The 16,382-nt window shown below is 37.1% G+C and overlaps 1 protein-coding gene across 2 annotated transcripts in view; it reads right to left on the reverse strand.

Moving 5' to 3' along the window:
* Window positions 1-565: 565 nt before the first annotated feature.
* LOC123535126 (F-box/WD repeat-containing protein 8-like) overlaps window positions 566-16,382 on the reverse strand; it is a 48,656-nt gene continuing 32,839 nt past the window's right edge. Inside the window, exons 10-11 of one of the 2 annotated variants that reach the window (XM_045317671.2) lie at window positions 11,732-11,839; window positions 566-9,132 (exon numbers count right to left, since the gene is read on the reverse strand). In XM_045317671.2, the coding sequence (XP_045173606.2) occupies window positions 8,985-9,132; window positions 11,732-11,839 (256 nt within the window). In that variant the 3' untranslated portion in view covers window positions 566-8,984. The remainder of the gene's footprint in view (window positions 9,133-11,731; window positions 11,840-16,382) is intronic. The other variant, XM_045317672.2, reaches the window with a different exon arrangement.

Genomic DNA, 16,382 nt, shown 5'->3' on the forward strand with positions numbered 1-16,382 from the left:
TTAACAAGTGAAATACTTCTACATTTATATAATGGACATGCCATGTAAATAACGTTAGTTGGCGATGTCTAATTATGAAGCATGGCGAACATGTATCCCTCTCTTGCAGTTTACCTTATTTTCAACGAAGTGCGTTTTCATCATACGACGTTATCTGGAATGTGGACAATATATGCAAGTTGTATTTACATAGCTCTAATTTTATTAGCTTTAAAACGATAACATCTCCAAGCAGACACAAATTACTATTGAACTTTGGTTAACTTTTTTTATAAGATGTCTCCATGCAAACATGTTATGACGATATGTTATAACACCAAAAATAGTTCGTTATACACAATATAACTACGGTGCGAGTATTTTAAACCCTTGTGACGGATATATGGCAGAATCGCCAGAGCATAATCCCGTAGTTCTGGTCAGGTTTAAGCTCAAACTGATCACCGCTAAACCTAGTCGCCGCTTCAACTGGTCACCACTATCAAGACGGAACAGGGATACAGATGAAAAAAAAAACAAAAAAAAACGTGAGGATTATTTTGTAAAATGAATAAAAAGTAACTCGCGCGGATTGTACTTTTATTCAAATACTCTCATTTTTTGTAAGCTTAACAGTATTATTTATTAGCATAGATATTTAAGCATATTTCAATCTTGATAATCAACCCCCGGCAAAACTTTGTCGAAAAGTACTGTTAAATATTCTCTTTCCGCTTTAATTGCAATATGCGCACTGAGTGTTAAGATTTCCTTAGACCAACATGTGTTCATGACTTAAGGAAAATTCTTTTATGTTTACTGTTTGTTTATTTTTGTTGTTATTGTTTTAGCATTTAAATTTTTGATCTGATTTTTATTGTTCTCCGCAATTTAAGTTAAAAGTATTAAATCAAGTAAATATGATTTAATCCTTTCTCTAGAAAGAGGCGAGTGCTATACTAAAGTGGTTAGCCCTAATCGCTATGGTAACTAGCCTTCCAACTTCCATGTATTATTTTGTACAATTTAGTTTATACATGAAATACCTTAACCGGTCAAACATGTATACATGCACCATCGCGTGACATGTAGTTGACCCGATCAAAGGAAAATTACTTTGAGGAAAAACAATGGGTTATATTCCCAATTCCTTATTAATTCAAAAACAAACACAACGGAAAGTTATCTCATGATCAACGGATACTCTGAGTTCTGCTTTACAGCCCATCGACACAAAGATGTGAACAAGTGAGAGTGGTACTCAAAAACATTACTGAACAAATCACAGAAAGAAGTGATGTTGGTTTTCATGTGTTACAGTTTGCACAGCGATATCCGCCAGTTTATAAACAGAAAAGATATTCCAGACACCATAAAGGAGGATGTGCCTTGCATGCCAGCCATGATACTATATCGTTGTCATACATGTCACCTCGCTAGCATGTATGACATATGTCTCTGATGGCGGCAATATTCTCTGATGGCGGCAATATACAACCTTGGTCATACTAAAACGACATTTCCGTACCTGCTCCATCGATCTGGAAATACAACGATCTAGGGTAGGAACTGTTCCAGTCCATTGACTCAAACTCATATACACCAATGCAGAACAGTGATGCTGGTTTCGAGGAAGTGGAATAAAAGACCAAAGAACTTTAATTACGGGAAATACTGACGTACATTCTTTTACTCAACTTTCGACATTTTTTTTTTAATTCAGTTTGAAAATGAAAGTATGTTCTTTTTTTCAGACGGGGCAACTATTTCAACCAGAACCGAGTCAGTATCAATGCCACCTATGTGAAGGCACTTAAGTCTGTTGTTGACAAAATCGCCAACAGAATTGAAAACCTGTAAAAGAGGCTTCCGAGGTTATCAAACAAGACGGCCATGAAGGCCCTGTACCGCTCACCTGACCTACTGACCTAAAGATCATCAAGATTAACATTCTGACTAACCTTCATTAAGATATAGTCATAAATGTGGCCTCTACAGTGTTAACAAGCTTTTCCTTTGATCTGACCTTGTGACTTAGTTTTTGACCCCAATGACCCAATATCGATTTCGTCCACGATTTTATTGAATGTAACATTCTGACCAAGTTTCATTAAGATTGGGTCAAAATTGTGACTTCTAGAATGTTAACAAGTTTTTCCTTTGATTTGACCTGGTGACCTAGTTTTTGACCCAAGATAACCTTAATATGGAACCCGTCCAAGATTTTATTGAGAGTAACATTCTGACCAAGTTTCATTAAGATTGGACCAAAATTGTGACCTCTGGAATGTTAACAAGCTTTTCCTTTGATCTGACCTGCTGACCTAGTTTTTGATTCCAGATGAACCAATATCAAATTCGTCCTAGACTTTAAGGGTAACCAAGTTTCATAAAGTTTCGGCTAAAATTGTGACCTCTAGAGAGTAAACAACCTTTTCCTTTGACTTGACCTTGTGACCTACTTTTTGATCCCAGATGACCCAATATCAAACTCGTCCAAGACTTTATTGAGGGTAACATTCTGACCAAATCTTTAAGAGTGTGAACAAGCTTTTCCTTTGATTCGTTATTATTATTATTATACCAGATTTATACAGCGCCCTTTTCATGATCAATTTCACGTTCAAAGGCGCTTTACATAGTTCAAATGCAGCCACAAAGGGCGCATAATTCATCCTCTACTAGTACAGACACAGAGCGATCTGACCAGAGGGACAGAGTGAGACAAAGCCCCCACGACAGAGAGATCAGAAATCAGATACAGGCTTGTCCGGCTAACTTAGCCTAGCTCGTTGCGAATAGACAGCCTGGTTCTTTAACGTGCCCAGTGTATAGCACTGATACACGCAAGGATTGCCTGGGTTCCTGACCAGTACACCTCTAGTTGGGTGGGAAACACTGAAAAGCGTTTCTGAAAATTCCCAAGTAGCTGCCGGGGATCAAACCCCCGACCTCAGGATTGGAAGGCCAGTGTGCAAACCACTTTGCACCTGGTGACCTAGTTTTTGACCCCAAAGAACCCAATATCGAACTCGTCAGGTATTTTATTGAGGGTAACATTCTGACGAGGTTTCATTAAGACTGGGCCAAAATTGTGACCTCAAGAATGTTAACAGTCAAATTGTTGACGACGACAGACGGACGACGGACACAGGGCAATCACAAAAGCTCACCTTTGAGCACTTCGTGCTCAGGTGAGCTAAAAAGCAGGTATGTGCTTATTGGAAAAGATATCGAACTACTACAAAGTTTCCAAAAAAAACATTCTGTGAGGGATGCAAAATAAACCATCCCTATCTAAAGGAGCACATGCTCCTGAATGTTTGCATGTAAGAAGACCCCCCTCACTGGGAAGAACTGCCACTTTTTTTTTCACTGAGGCATGTGAGGGAATTAGCTTCAGCGAATGGAAGAGCTTGCGGAGAAGTATGTAAACAAGAGGGCCATGAAGGCCCTGTATCGCTCACCTGACCTATTGACCTAAAGATCATCAAGATTAACATTCTGACAAAGTTTCATTAAGATATGGTCATAAATGTGGCCTCTAGAGTGTTAACTAGCTTTTCCTTTGACCCGGTGACCTAGTTTTTGACCCCACATGACCCAGATTCAAACTTGACCTTAAAATTATCAAGGTTGACATTCTGACCAAGTTTCATGAAGATATAGTCTTTAATGTGGCTTCCAGAGTGTTAACAAACTTTTTCTTTGATTTGACCTGGTGACCTAGTTTTTGACCCCACCTGACCTAGATTTAAACATGACCTAAAGATCATCAACATTAACATTCTGACCAAGTTTCATTAAGATACGGTCATAAATGTGGCTTATACAGTGTTAACTTGTTTTTCCTTTAATTTGACCTGGTGCCCTACTTTTTGGCCAGATTTGACCTAGATTCAAACTTGACCTAAAGATCATCAAGATTAACATTCTGACTAAGATTTATGAAAATAAAGTCATAAATGTGGCCTCTAGAGTGTTAACAAGCTTTTCCTTTGATTTGACCAAGTGACCTAGTTTTTGACCCCATCTGACCCAGATTTGAACTTGACCTAAAATTCATCAAGATTAACATTCTGACCAAGTTTCATTAAGATATGGTCATAAATGTGACCTCTAGAGTGTTAACTAGCTTTTCCTTTGATTTGACCTGGTGACCTAGTTTTTGACCCCAGATGAACCAATATCAAGCTCGTCCAAGATTTTATTGAGGGCAACATTCTGACGAAGTTTCATTAAGATTGGACCAAAATTGTGACCTCTAGAGTGTTAACAGTCAAATTGTTGACGACGGACACAGGGCGATCACAAAAGCTCACCTTGAGCACTTCGTGAAATTCAAGTTGTGCATTAATGTACTATTTACCTTTTTATTTTATTACCCATTGTATTTACTGTTGTATTTACTCTCTCAAACATATTAATGTATGTGTGTTTTAGTATTTTTTATTTGGTTTTGATCTACCCCTCCCCCGTTCACTGATTGATTGTATGATTCATTGATTAATACAGCTTGGAAGGTGCTACTTGTCCTTAGTTCCAAATAAGGTACCAATGATTATAAAAGGTTTTGCACCAAGAAAAAACGTTGCAGAAACTATATGCATATATCACTTTCAGTTCTTTGTCAGTAAAAAGTCCTTTTTGTGACTAATCGGATGAAAGGCAATAGTTGCTTTATAATAAGGTAAGATGGAAGTGTTAGCTAAATCATATACTATATTAGAACAAGAGGGCCATGATGGCCCTATATCGCTCACCTGTTATCATTGCACTTGAGGACAAGAAGTTCCTACGAAAAAATATCCAAAGGACAGGAACAACAAAGGGAAGAAATTAAACCAAAAGGAAAAAAAAATTCTTATAAGGTACAGATATGTCAAAATACACCTAAAAATTGGAGGTACCATCCATGTTGTACCACAGAAAAGTGGTCTCGATTTTTCCGTACGGCCAATAATAAAAAGGTTCTAAAACCAAGCTTTTTATAGTAACATAAAAGGGAAGTAATTAAAAAAAAATGATTGTAAGTTAACAAAAGAAGGATCTGCCAAATAAATCTGTTGACATAAATGAAATTTCAGATCAGTATCTTCATTAGTTATGGAGATATACCCATTTTAATTTGAAATAAAGGGAGGTAATTTGACACAAAGTCAGTCCATAGTTATCTACCCTCATTGGCTCAGTCCAACTACTGACAATAATAAAATTTCAAATAAGTCCTATAAGTACTTACTGATATAAATCCATTTTGATTACAATCAGGGGAGGTAATCATATATAAAATAACTCTGGAACCTACGAATGGATCTGATTTGTCATGGAATCCAAGATTTATTGTGGCTGCAGATATTTTGGAAGTTTGTATCAAATAAAACCATAAATGAAGGCTATATGGCTGCAAAAGCCGAAATAGCCAATTTTGGACCTTTAAGGGGCCATAACTCGCAAACCCATGATGGAATCTGGCCAGTTCAAGAAAGGAACCAAGATCTTGTGGTGATACAAGTTTTATGCAAGTTTGGTTAAAATCAAATCATAAATGAAGCTGCTATTGTGCAAACAAGGTCAAAATAGCTAATTTTGGCCCTTTCAGGGGCCATAACTCTGAATTCAATTATGGGATCTGGCTGGTTCAAGAAAGGAACCGAGATCTTATGGTGACACAAGTTTTGTGCAAGTTTGATTAAATTCAAATCATAAATGAAGCTGCTATTGTGCAGACAAGGTCAAAACAGCTAATTTTGGCCCTTTCAAGGGCCATCACTCTGGAACCCATAATGGAATCTGGCCAGTTCAAGAAAGGAACCAAGATCATATGGTGATACAAGTTGTGTGCAAGTTTGGTTAAAATAAAATCATAAATGAAGCTGCTATTGTGCAGACAAGGTCAAAATAGCTAATTCTGGCCCTTTCAGGGGCCATAACTCTGGAACCCATAATGGAATCTGACCAGTTCAAGAAAGGAACCAAGATCTTATGGTGATACAAGTTGTGTGCCAGTTTGGTTAAAATAAAATTATAAAAAAAGCTGCTATTGTGCAGACAAGGTCAAAATAGCTAATTTTGGCCCTTTCAGGGGCCATTACTCTGGAACCTGTAATGGGATCTGGCCAGTTCAAGAAAGGAATCGAGATCTTATGGTGATACAAGTTGTGTGCAAGTTTGGTTAAAATAAAATCATAAATGAAACCACTATCGTGTAGACAAGAAATTGTTGACGCACGAGATGCACGGACGGACTGACAACGGACGATGGACAAAGGGTGATCACAAAAGCTCACCTTGTCACTATGTGACAGGTGAGCTAAAAATGACACATTTTGATACTTTTAGATAAGGACAAAGTTTTCCTGCAAGTTTAATTTGGTCAGAGGGGCTGTATCAACAGCAGTCTTTCACAATCAACAAGTGACATCCTAATTTCTTTGAAGACATCAAGGATAGGAAGCAAACAAAAATTGGAAACTTGAAAACTTTCTTCCTAAGAAAGTCAACAAGAATGTCAGAAAAAAAATAGGAAAAGCTGCAATGTAAACAAGAGGGCCATGATAGCCCTATATCGCTCACCTGTTATCATTGCACTTGAGGACAAGAAGGTCCTCAGAAAAAATATCTAAGTCCAAAGGACAGGAACAACAAAGGGAAGAAATTTAACCAAAAAGAAAAAAAAATTCTTACAAGGTACAGATATGTCAAAATACACCTAAAAATTGGAGGTAACATCCATGTTGTACCACAGAAAAGTGGTCTCGGTTTTTCCCTACGGCCCATAATAAAAAAGTTACTAAAAATAAACTATTTATAGTAATGTAAAAGGGAAGTAATTAAAAAAAAATGATTGTAAGTGAACAAAAGAAGGATCTGCCCAATAAATCTGTTGACATAAATGAAATTTCAGATCAGTATCTTCATTAGTTATGGAGATATACCCATTTTAATTTGAAATAAAGGGAGGTAATTTGCAATAAAATCAGTCCATAGTTATCTACCCTGATTGGCTCAGTCCAACTAAAGACAATAATTAAATTTCAAATAAGTCCTATAAGTACTTACTGATATAAATCCATTTTGATAACAATCAGGGGAGGTAATCAGATATAAAATAACTCTGGAACCTACGATTGGATCTGATTTGTCATGGAATCCAAGATTTATTGTTGTTAAGATATTTTGGAAGTTTGTATATGGCTGCAAAAGCCGAAATAGCCAATTTTGGACCTTTAAGGTGCCATAACTTGCGAACCCATGATGGAATCTGGCCAGTTCAAGAAAGGAACCAAGATCTTTTGGTAATACAAGTTGTGTGCAAGTTTGGTTAAAATCAAATCAAAAATGAAGCTGCTATTGTGCAGACAAGGTCAAAATAGCTAATTTTGGCCCTTTCAGGGGCCATAACTCTGGAACCCATTAAGGGATCTTGCCGGTTTAAAAAAGGAACCAAGATCTTATGGTGACAAGTTTTGTGCAAGTTTGATTAAATTCAAATCATAAATGAAGCTGCTATTGTGCAGACAAGGTCAAAATAGCTAATTCTGGCCCTTTCAGGGGCCATAACTCTGAAACCCATAATGGAATTTCGCCAGTTGAAGAAAGGAACCAAGATCTTATGGTGATACAAGTTGTGTGCAAGTTTGGTTAAAATAAAATCATAAATGAAGCTGCTATTGTGCAGACAAGGTCAAAATAGCTAATTCCGGCCCTTTCAAGGGGCCATAACTCTGGAACCCATATAGGAATCTGGCCAGTTCAAGAAAGCAATCAAGATCTTATGGTGATACAAATTGTGTGCCAGTTTTGTAAAAATCAATTTATAAATAAAGCTGCTATTGTGCAGACAAGGTCAAAATAGCTGATTTTGGCCCTTTCAGGGGCCATAACTCTGGAACCCATAATGGGATCTGGCCAGTTCAAGAAAGGAACCGAGATCTTATGGTGATACAAGTTGTGTGCAAGTTTGGTTAAAATAAAATCATAAATGAAACCACTATCGTGCAGACAAGAAATTGTTGACGCACGGACGGACGGACTGACGGCGGACGACGGATGAAGGGTGATCATAAAAGCTCACCTTGTCACTATGTGACAGGTGAGCTAATAAAATCATAAATGAAGCTGCTATTGTGCAGACAAGGTCAAAATAGCTAATTCTGGCCCTTTTAAGGGGCCATAACTCTGGAACCCATATTGGAATCTGGCCAGTTCAAGAAAGGAACCGAGATCTTATGGTGATACAAGTTGTGTGCAAGTTTGGTTAAAATAAAATCATAAATGAAACTACTATCGTGCAGACAAGAAATTGTTGATGCACGAACGGATGGACTGACGACTGACGACGGACGAAGGGTGAGCACAAAAGCTCACCTACAGGTGAGCTAAAAAAAAGCACAAAGTGACGGATAAAAATCTTGGCTGAAAGATGTGACACATAAAAATTATCACTGCAAACATAATGAACTTCTTGTGAAAATGGGAAAACTTTGTCCTTAAATATAACAGCTTCTACTATGTCTGAACACGTAAAATAAGGTATTTTTCCATTTTGCAATATTTTACCAGTGACCTGAACTTTCTTTCTTAGACTTCCCATCCAACATCTCTTGAATATCCATCAATGTGAGGAGTTTTCCAGTCTGTATCAGGGTATTTTTCTTTCCTTCGATGTACATTGTCATAAAAAATTGAACAAAGCTTTCACCGAAGCAGCAGTCACAGCTGTATAATTCTTTCCATAAAGCCATGACACCAGAGTCTGCTTGTAAAATCCAGCTGTCTAGGGGACGTTTTCATTGTCTTCTTGCTCAATCACTGTCTAGCAAGTTTTTCTGCAACCTACCTAGACACAAGCCTGAATTTCTTGTACAGAGTTAAATGATTGTACTCAAGTCAAATACATGTTGTCTACCCATGTAAAAACACCACGTCAAAAGCCATTTTTAAGACATGAGCCTTGAGCAGTAGCACACTATTTCACAATAAATGTATTTTAAGTCACTATGTCAGTAACTTAGGGTATCATAAGGCACTGCTAAGGATATGTTGTATTTAGAAGCATCCGGCTGATCATAGGAGGATAAGCAAATCTCCGGAACATCTTTGGTAGTGAGATCTTCAAGGAAGTTGTATACATTCAATGTGCCTCTGAACCTGCAATATGTAAAAGGTTTAACTCTTACCCTGCTGAATTTCTATAATGAACTTGTACACCTTTCAATTTGGACAGTACCACTGACTGTCAAAATGGGTGATTACCAAACAGATACTGACTGAATGGTGAGTAGTGCAGATCTTGATCAGACTGCACAGACATGCTGGCTGATCAAGATCTACACTGGTCACAAAGACAGATTTTGTCGTGTCCAGCATGATAAGTGTTAAATTCACAAACCTCACCAATAGGAAACTATCCTCTTAACAGTAATTATAAACTAAAAGACAAATCACTTAATGATACATAGAGGATATTACATGAGTGTCTTTTCATATTGAATTTATTAAACGAGTTGAATAAAATTATAAAATGCGAGGCTCTGCCGAGCATTTTAACAATTTTATTCAACGAGTTTAATGAATTTAATATGGAAAGTCACAAATGTAATATTCTTTTTATCACATGTTAACCTTTGTTAACAAAACATAAAAAAAATAGACTTTCTTTTACTATATAAACAAGACAATTTGACCGACGTCGCCATTACTATAAATGACGTCGACGTCAAAGCTTTATTACACTAGTGTATTATCATTTTTATTTAATGGCTTAATACACTCCCGCAACATCAAACATGTGATAAATGTCTATGACTTAGGGTTAAATTGTGACAAAGGTTCTTTTAAAATCCCATATTATATACTGCTGATTTTGTGCAGTCTTATAAGACAATAAGTTGTTGGCAGAAACCATTTTGAATCTCTGGAGTCATCATCATGACCATATTATACTTATATTTGATTTGTGTTTGCAATGACAAACCTTAATGATGTGTATATAAAACCTTAATGATGTGTATATACATGTATATTTACAATAGCCAATGAACATACATGGGTATGGTGTTAAAACGCAATATCTAGGGATTTTTCTAGACCTCTAAAAAGGGCAGGGTGCTGCTAAAAAGGGGCAGGGTGCATTTTGCGCGTTGCGTACCTTTGTCTACGAAAATCATAAGGTAGATTTCCTTGGTTTTTGTTGTAATGTCTACATTGTAAGGTACTACAGAAAGATTTGCAATGAATCTGAATGTCTGGAAAAACATTAATACCTGTATGTCTATATAACATGCTTATCATTTATAAATACAGCAGTTTGTTTTATGTTTGCATACATTATTTTTGTCTTGATTAGAAATATACCATAAAGATACTATTGAATAATTCTGGTGCAAATCTGTCTTTATACATTCATACTCGTGTATAAATGCACAGTTTTTTTGGACCCCGCCCCCCTCAACCCCGAATTGTGGGTGCATATTATACAAAAGTGTAGACAATTTTCCAACTACAAATTTAACAAAATAACTCTGTTTACGATTTTCGCCATTTTGGTAAAGGGAAACTACTCTACGCGCTGACTGTCTAAGTTAAATTCTGAGATTGCCGTTACGTTCTGTAAAAGATCGAGTGGTTTATTTTCTTTTAAAAAAAATTAATATCATAGAAATTTAATAGTATTTTGATGAAATAAATATAACAAAATCATATACATTCTGATAGGGAGTGATACTAATTAAAGATCGACTGTTACCTTCAACCGAGATCAAACTGTGAACAACAAAATTGACACAAGGTGCCACGCTAATTGCAGATAATTACTGGCCATTTATCGGCATTTAATAAGCAGCAGACTTTGTTTTAAGATGTTTTTTCTCCTTTTTTAATCTGTTTTGCAGTTTGCTTTAATTGCTGACCTATCTAACTGTTGTTTGTTACGATTCGGTCGGTCGTCGTCGTCTGCATACCGATACTGCATACATGCCACGGGCAAATACACAGCACCTGTGTATAGTCGGTGCGTGTCATGACTTCGTATCGATTGACAATTATCTGGGATAGTATTTTGACAGATGATTGATTGGCAGTTCATTTAGAAATACTTAATTAATGGTCAAAGGGGCGGTGCTAAAAGGGCAAAGGGGCGCTGAAGAAAGGCAAAAGGGCGGCGCTAAAAATGGGCAGGGCGCTGAAAATCCCTAAATATCATTTACTTTGATTAATCACAACAGATGGACTCGAGATATATATGTGTAACCATTCATTATGCCACAATATAGGTGGACGGATAGCTCAGTGGTTTGCACACTGGCCTTCCAATCCTGAGGTCTAGGTTCGATCCCCGGCAGCTACTCGGGAATTTTCAGAAACGCTTTTCAGTGTTTCCCACCCAGCTAGAGGTGTACTGGTCAGGAACCCAGGCAATCCTTGCGTGTATCAGTGCTATACACTGGGCACGTTAAAGAACCAGGCTGTCTATTCGCAACGAGCTAGGCTAAGTTAGCCGGACAAGCCTGTATCTGATTTCTGATCTCTCTGTGGGGGCTTTGTCTCACTCTGTCCCTCTGGTCAGATCGCTCTGTGTCTGTACTAGTAGAGGATGATTTCGCGCCCTGTGTGGCTGCAGTTGCTGTAAAGCGCCTTTGAACGTGTTTATCATGAAAAGGGCGCTATATAAATCTGGTATAATATAATAATATTAAGACTGTCTGCTCTTCCAGAGCTACTCATGAAATTTTTAAAGAAATAAATTTACCTCCGATGCGTCATGTTGTCAAAATCATCCACCTCTGGGAACTTATTGGAGGAAATATTGGCAACAATGAGTGTCTTGTCATTGAAATGACTATACCTAACAGGGTGTCTGAAAGAATATAAGCTCATAATTAATAAAAGTTTCTATTTTTGTTTCTTTCAAATCTGTATTTTGCATGTATATTAAACCAGTTTTACAATTATTGTGTTTTGTAAATTCAGAATTTTTTTTTTAAGGATTTGTTTTCATGACTTTTATCTAATTGTTCATCTGCGTGAAAATTATGTCATGTGAATAGTCCCATATAGTAAACAAGCTGGCTATACAACACAGGCCATAATAGCACACTCAAAACCTTTGCAAAACTATCTGAGTTTATGGCAGCAGGACAGCAGGCTCTCAACTCGTATCTATGTCAAGTTTGTTCACTTTAAACACTTTTGATAATGACAAATCAAACAGTAGTATTAAGTATGTGATGTTTAAGCTGTGTGTATGTGTCACTGTCTTGCACTATAGACTGTAGTTTGAACAATAAAAATCCCATGAATAAGTAGTTGCTTCACATTTCCAAGAAATGTCCATGACTTGACATGATTATGACAGCATAAATTATAAATATATTTTTGTGTTTAACGTCTTTTTCAAAACAATTCCAGACATATAAACATCGGCATCTACTTGTACCAGTGAGCACATTACCCAACTATATTGCTGCCTCACTGGAATATCATGCCATAGACATGTGACATGATACAGCACCCCGTCACATTATACTGACATAGGACTACTGTAGCACTATCCTCTTAATGCTGAGCGTCATGCCAGGGTGTTTTTAACTTAATAATGCAATAACCGTATTCATAATTTCTAAAACTCATAAAAAACTCTTCAGTAAGAGAAAACGACATGCTGTTTGTTTTAAGTTTACCAAAATCATACCAAAAATTGACCTGAAAGAAGTTATTGAAGATTTTATAACGTAAACAAACCACACTAACATTTTTCTATTAATATCTTAAGTCTGCTTACATTGATTACAACAATAAATAAAACATCTCATAGTTTAAGGTAGTGCACCCGTGACAAAAATTATCAACAATTTTTATTTTTTTGCTGAAAGCAATGATAGCATTCAGCTATAATTACATCCAGAGAATGTCAAACTGCTTACAAAAACATGTAAATATATGTAAATAATTACACAGAAATTTCAGAGCATCATTACAGATCCATTACCTAAAATTGTTATATGTAATTACATTTGATGACAGTGACTTTTTGTGTTACACTGTTTGAAGGAAAGTACTCCTGAACAGTCAAAGAAATGCTTCAAAATGAGTGCATGAAGTAGAGTGGTGATCTAGTGGTTAAGGTGTTGGCTGCTCAACCCGGGGGTCATGGGTTCACGCAGCACGGGGTCTAGACTGTGATATCTCGTATGATTTTCTAGGAAGTGGACTCAAGTGTGGTTCAGATCCGCTTTAAATCTTTCATCACAATCAAGCTAAAATAAATTAGTATAAACTAAATGAGTAAAACATCAGAAACACTTTCAAAATGATAACTAATAAAACAACAGTTTACCAATGTTGTGACACATAATTATGTGATACCATAAACTAGCAGATTTAGTAGTGCATCAAAATAAAAAACAAGAGGACCATGATGGTCCTGAATCGCTCACCTCTTCCCACATGACCCAGTTTTGAGTATGACATCGTTTTTTTCTATTATTTGACATAGTGACCTAGTTTTTGAGCTCATGTGACCCAGTTCTGAACCTAACCTAGATATTATCAAGATAAAAATTCTGACCAATTTTCATGAAAATCCATTGAAAAATATGGTCTCTAGAGAGGTCGCAAGGTTTTTCTATTATTTGACCTATTGACCTAGTTTTCGAAGGTACGTGACCCTGTTTTGAATTTTATCTAGATATCATCAAGGTGAACATTCTCACTAATTTTCATGAAGATCTCATGAAAAATATGGCCTCGAGAGAGGTCACAAGGTTTTTCTATTTTAATACCTACTGGCCTAGTTTTTGACCGCACGTGACCCAGTTTTGAAAATGACCTAGATATCATCAAGGTGAACATTCAGATCAATTTTCATGAAGATCCATTGAAAAATATGGCCTCTAGAGAGGTCAAAAGATTTTAATAATTTTAGACCTACTGACCTAGTTTTTGACCGCAGTTGACCCAGTTTCGAACTTGACCTAGATATCATCAAGACGAACATTCAGACCAACTTTCATACAGATCCCATGAAAAGTATGGCCTCAAGAGAGGTCACAAGGTTTTTTTATTATTTGATCTACTGATCTAGTTTTTTTAAGGCACGTGACCCAGTTTCAAACTTGACCTAGATATCATCAAGGTGAACATTCTGACCAATTTTTATGGAGATCCATTCATAAGTATGGCCTCTAGAGAGGTCACAAGGTTTTTCTATTTTTAGACCTACTGACCTAGTTTTTGATCGCACATGACCCTGTTTCGAACTTGACCTAGATATCATCAAGATGAACATTCAGACCAATTTTCATACAGATCCCATGAAAAATATGGCCTTCAGAGAGGTCACAAGGTTTTTCTATTATTTGACCTACTGACCTAGTTTTTGAAGGCACGTGACCCACTTTCGAACTTGACCTAGATATCATCAAGATGAACATTCAGACCAACTTTCATACAGATCCCATGAAAAATATGGCCTCTAGAGAGGTCACAAGGTTTTTCTATTATTTGACCTACTGACCTAGTTTTTGAAAGCACATGACCCATTTTCGAACTTGACCTAGATATCATCAAGGTGACCATTCTGACCAATTTTCATGAAGATCTCATGAAATATATGGCCTCTAGAGAGGTCACAAGGTTTTTCTATTTTTAGACCTACTGACCTAGTTTTTGACCGCACGTGACCCAGTATCAAACTTGACCTAGATATCATCAAGATGAACATTCAGACCAACTTTCATACAGATCCCATGAAAAATATGGCCTTTAGAGAGGTCACAAGGTTTTTCTATTATTTGACCTCCTGACCTAGTTTTTGAAGGCATGTGACCCACTTTCGAACTTGACCTAGATATCATCAAGGTGAACGTTTTGACCAATTTTCATGAAGATCTTATGAAATATATGGCCTCTAGAGAGGTCACAAGGTTTTTCTATTTTTAGACCTACTGACCTAGTTTTTGATGGCACGTGACCCAGTTTCAAACTTGGCCTAGATATCATCAAGGTGAACATTCTGACCAATTTTCATGAAGATCTTGTGAAATATATGGCCTCTAGAGAGGTCACAAGGTTTTTCTATTTTTAGACCTACTGACCTAGTTTTTGATGGCACGTGACCCAGTTTCGAACTTGACCTAGATATCATCAAGATGAACATTCTGACCAACTTTCATAAAGATCCCATGAAAAATGTGACCTCTAGAGTGGTCACAAGCAAAAGTTAACGGACGGACGCACGGACTGACTGACGGACGGACGACGGACACCGCGCATCACAAAAGCTCACCTTGTCACTTTGTGACAGGTGAGCTAAAAAACAAGTAATGCAAATCTGTTCAAGAAATTGTGCAAATACAGTTGAACTTCAATGGCTCGAACTCGGATCTTTCGAACACCCAGGATCTCTCGAACTCTCGCCCGGTCCCAAATTTATTCCTTCTTTATTCTTTGTAGTTCTACCTCGGATCACTCGAACTTCGAAAATTCGAACTCTCGAACTCATTTGGTGGTTCCCTCAGCTTAATTACAGTGATAATTACACATATTCAGTCGAACAGACAATTTGTCGCCGGAATGTCTTGTATAAACAAAGTTTTTCACAGCTCTGCCTGACATTCGCCAAGCTGCACTTTTAACCGGCGCGTACGTAATTATCACACGCTTACATAATTAGCATCGGTATACGACAAACAAACTAAGGCGACTTCTTTCACTGCAATGCTTTAATGGGCTTTGATTAATACGAATAAAATTATTTATTTATTTATTTATTTTGTTGGGTTTAACGTCGCACCGACACAGTTATAGGCCATATGGCGACTTTCCAGCTTTGATGGTGGAGGAAGACCCCAGGTGCCCCTCCGTGCATTATTTCATCACGAGCGGGCACCTGGGTAGAACCACCGACCTTCCGTAAGCCAGCTGGATGGCTTCCTCACATGAAGAATTCAACGCCCCGAGTGAGGCTCGAACCCACATCGATGAGGGGCAAGTGATTTGAAGTCAGCGACCTTAACCACTCGGCCACAGAGGCCCCTAATAAAATTATTTAAAACAATTGAGCAATGTCTGTATTTATTTTCGTGCATAAAAACGGGATATCCGATGTCAACTTGCATACAGCTTTAGCATGGCTGAACAACTTAGTAAAGGACCCGGAAACTGGGGAATAGCTAAGTCGGCTACTGGAAAGCAATATTATATAATGTTTGATAATATTTGTACTGGACTATGATTCATAAAGGTTTGCTATTTACGACTTTCTATTTGGTGCTGTCTTCACCACATTCTTATAATTATATAAGTGTTTTATCTGTGTTTTTCTTGTTTCATATCTAAGTCATGTTTGAAGACAGATAATAAAGCATATTTCAGCGTTCGTTTTTTATTTATCATTGTAT

The sequence above is a fragment of the Mercenaria mercenaria genome, chromosome 12, assembly GCF_021730395.1.
Source record: "Mercenaria mercenaria strain notata chromosome 12, MADL_Memer_1, whole genome shotgun sequence".
NCBI lineage: Eukaryota > Metazoa > Mollusca > Bivalvia > Venerida > Veneridae > Mercenaria > Mercenaria mercenaria.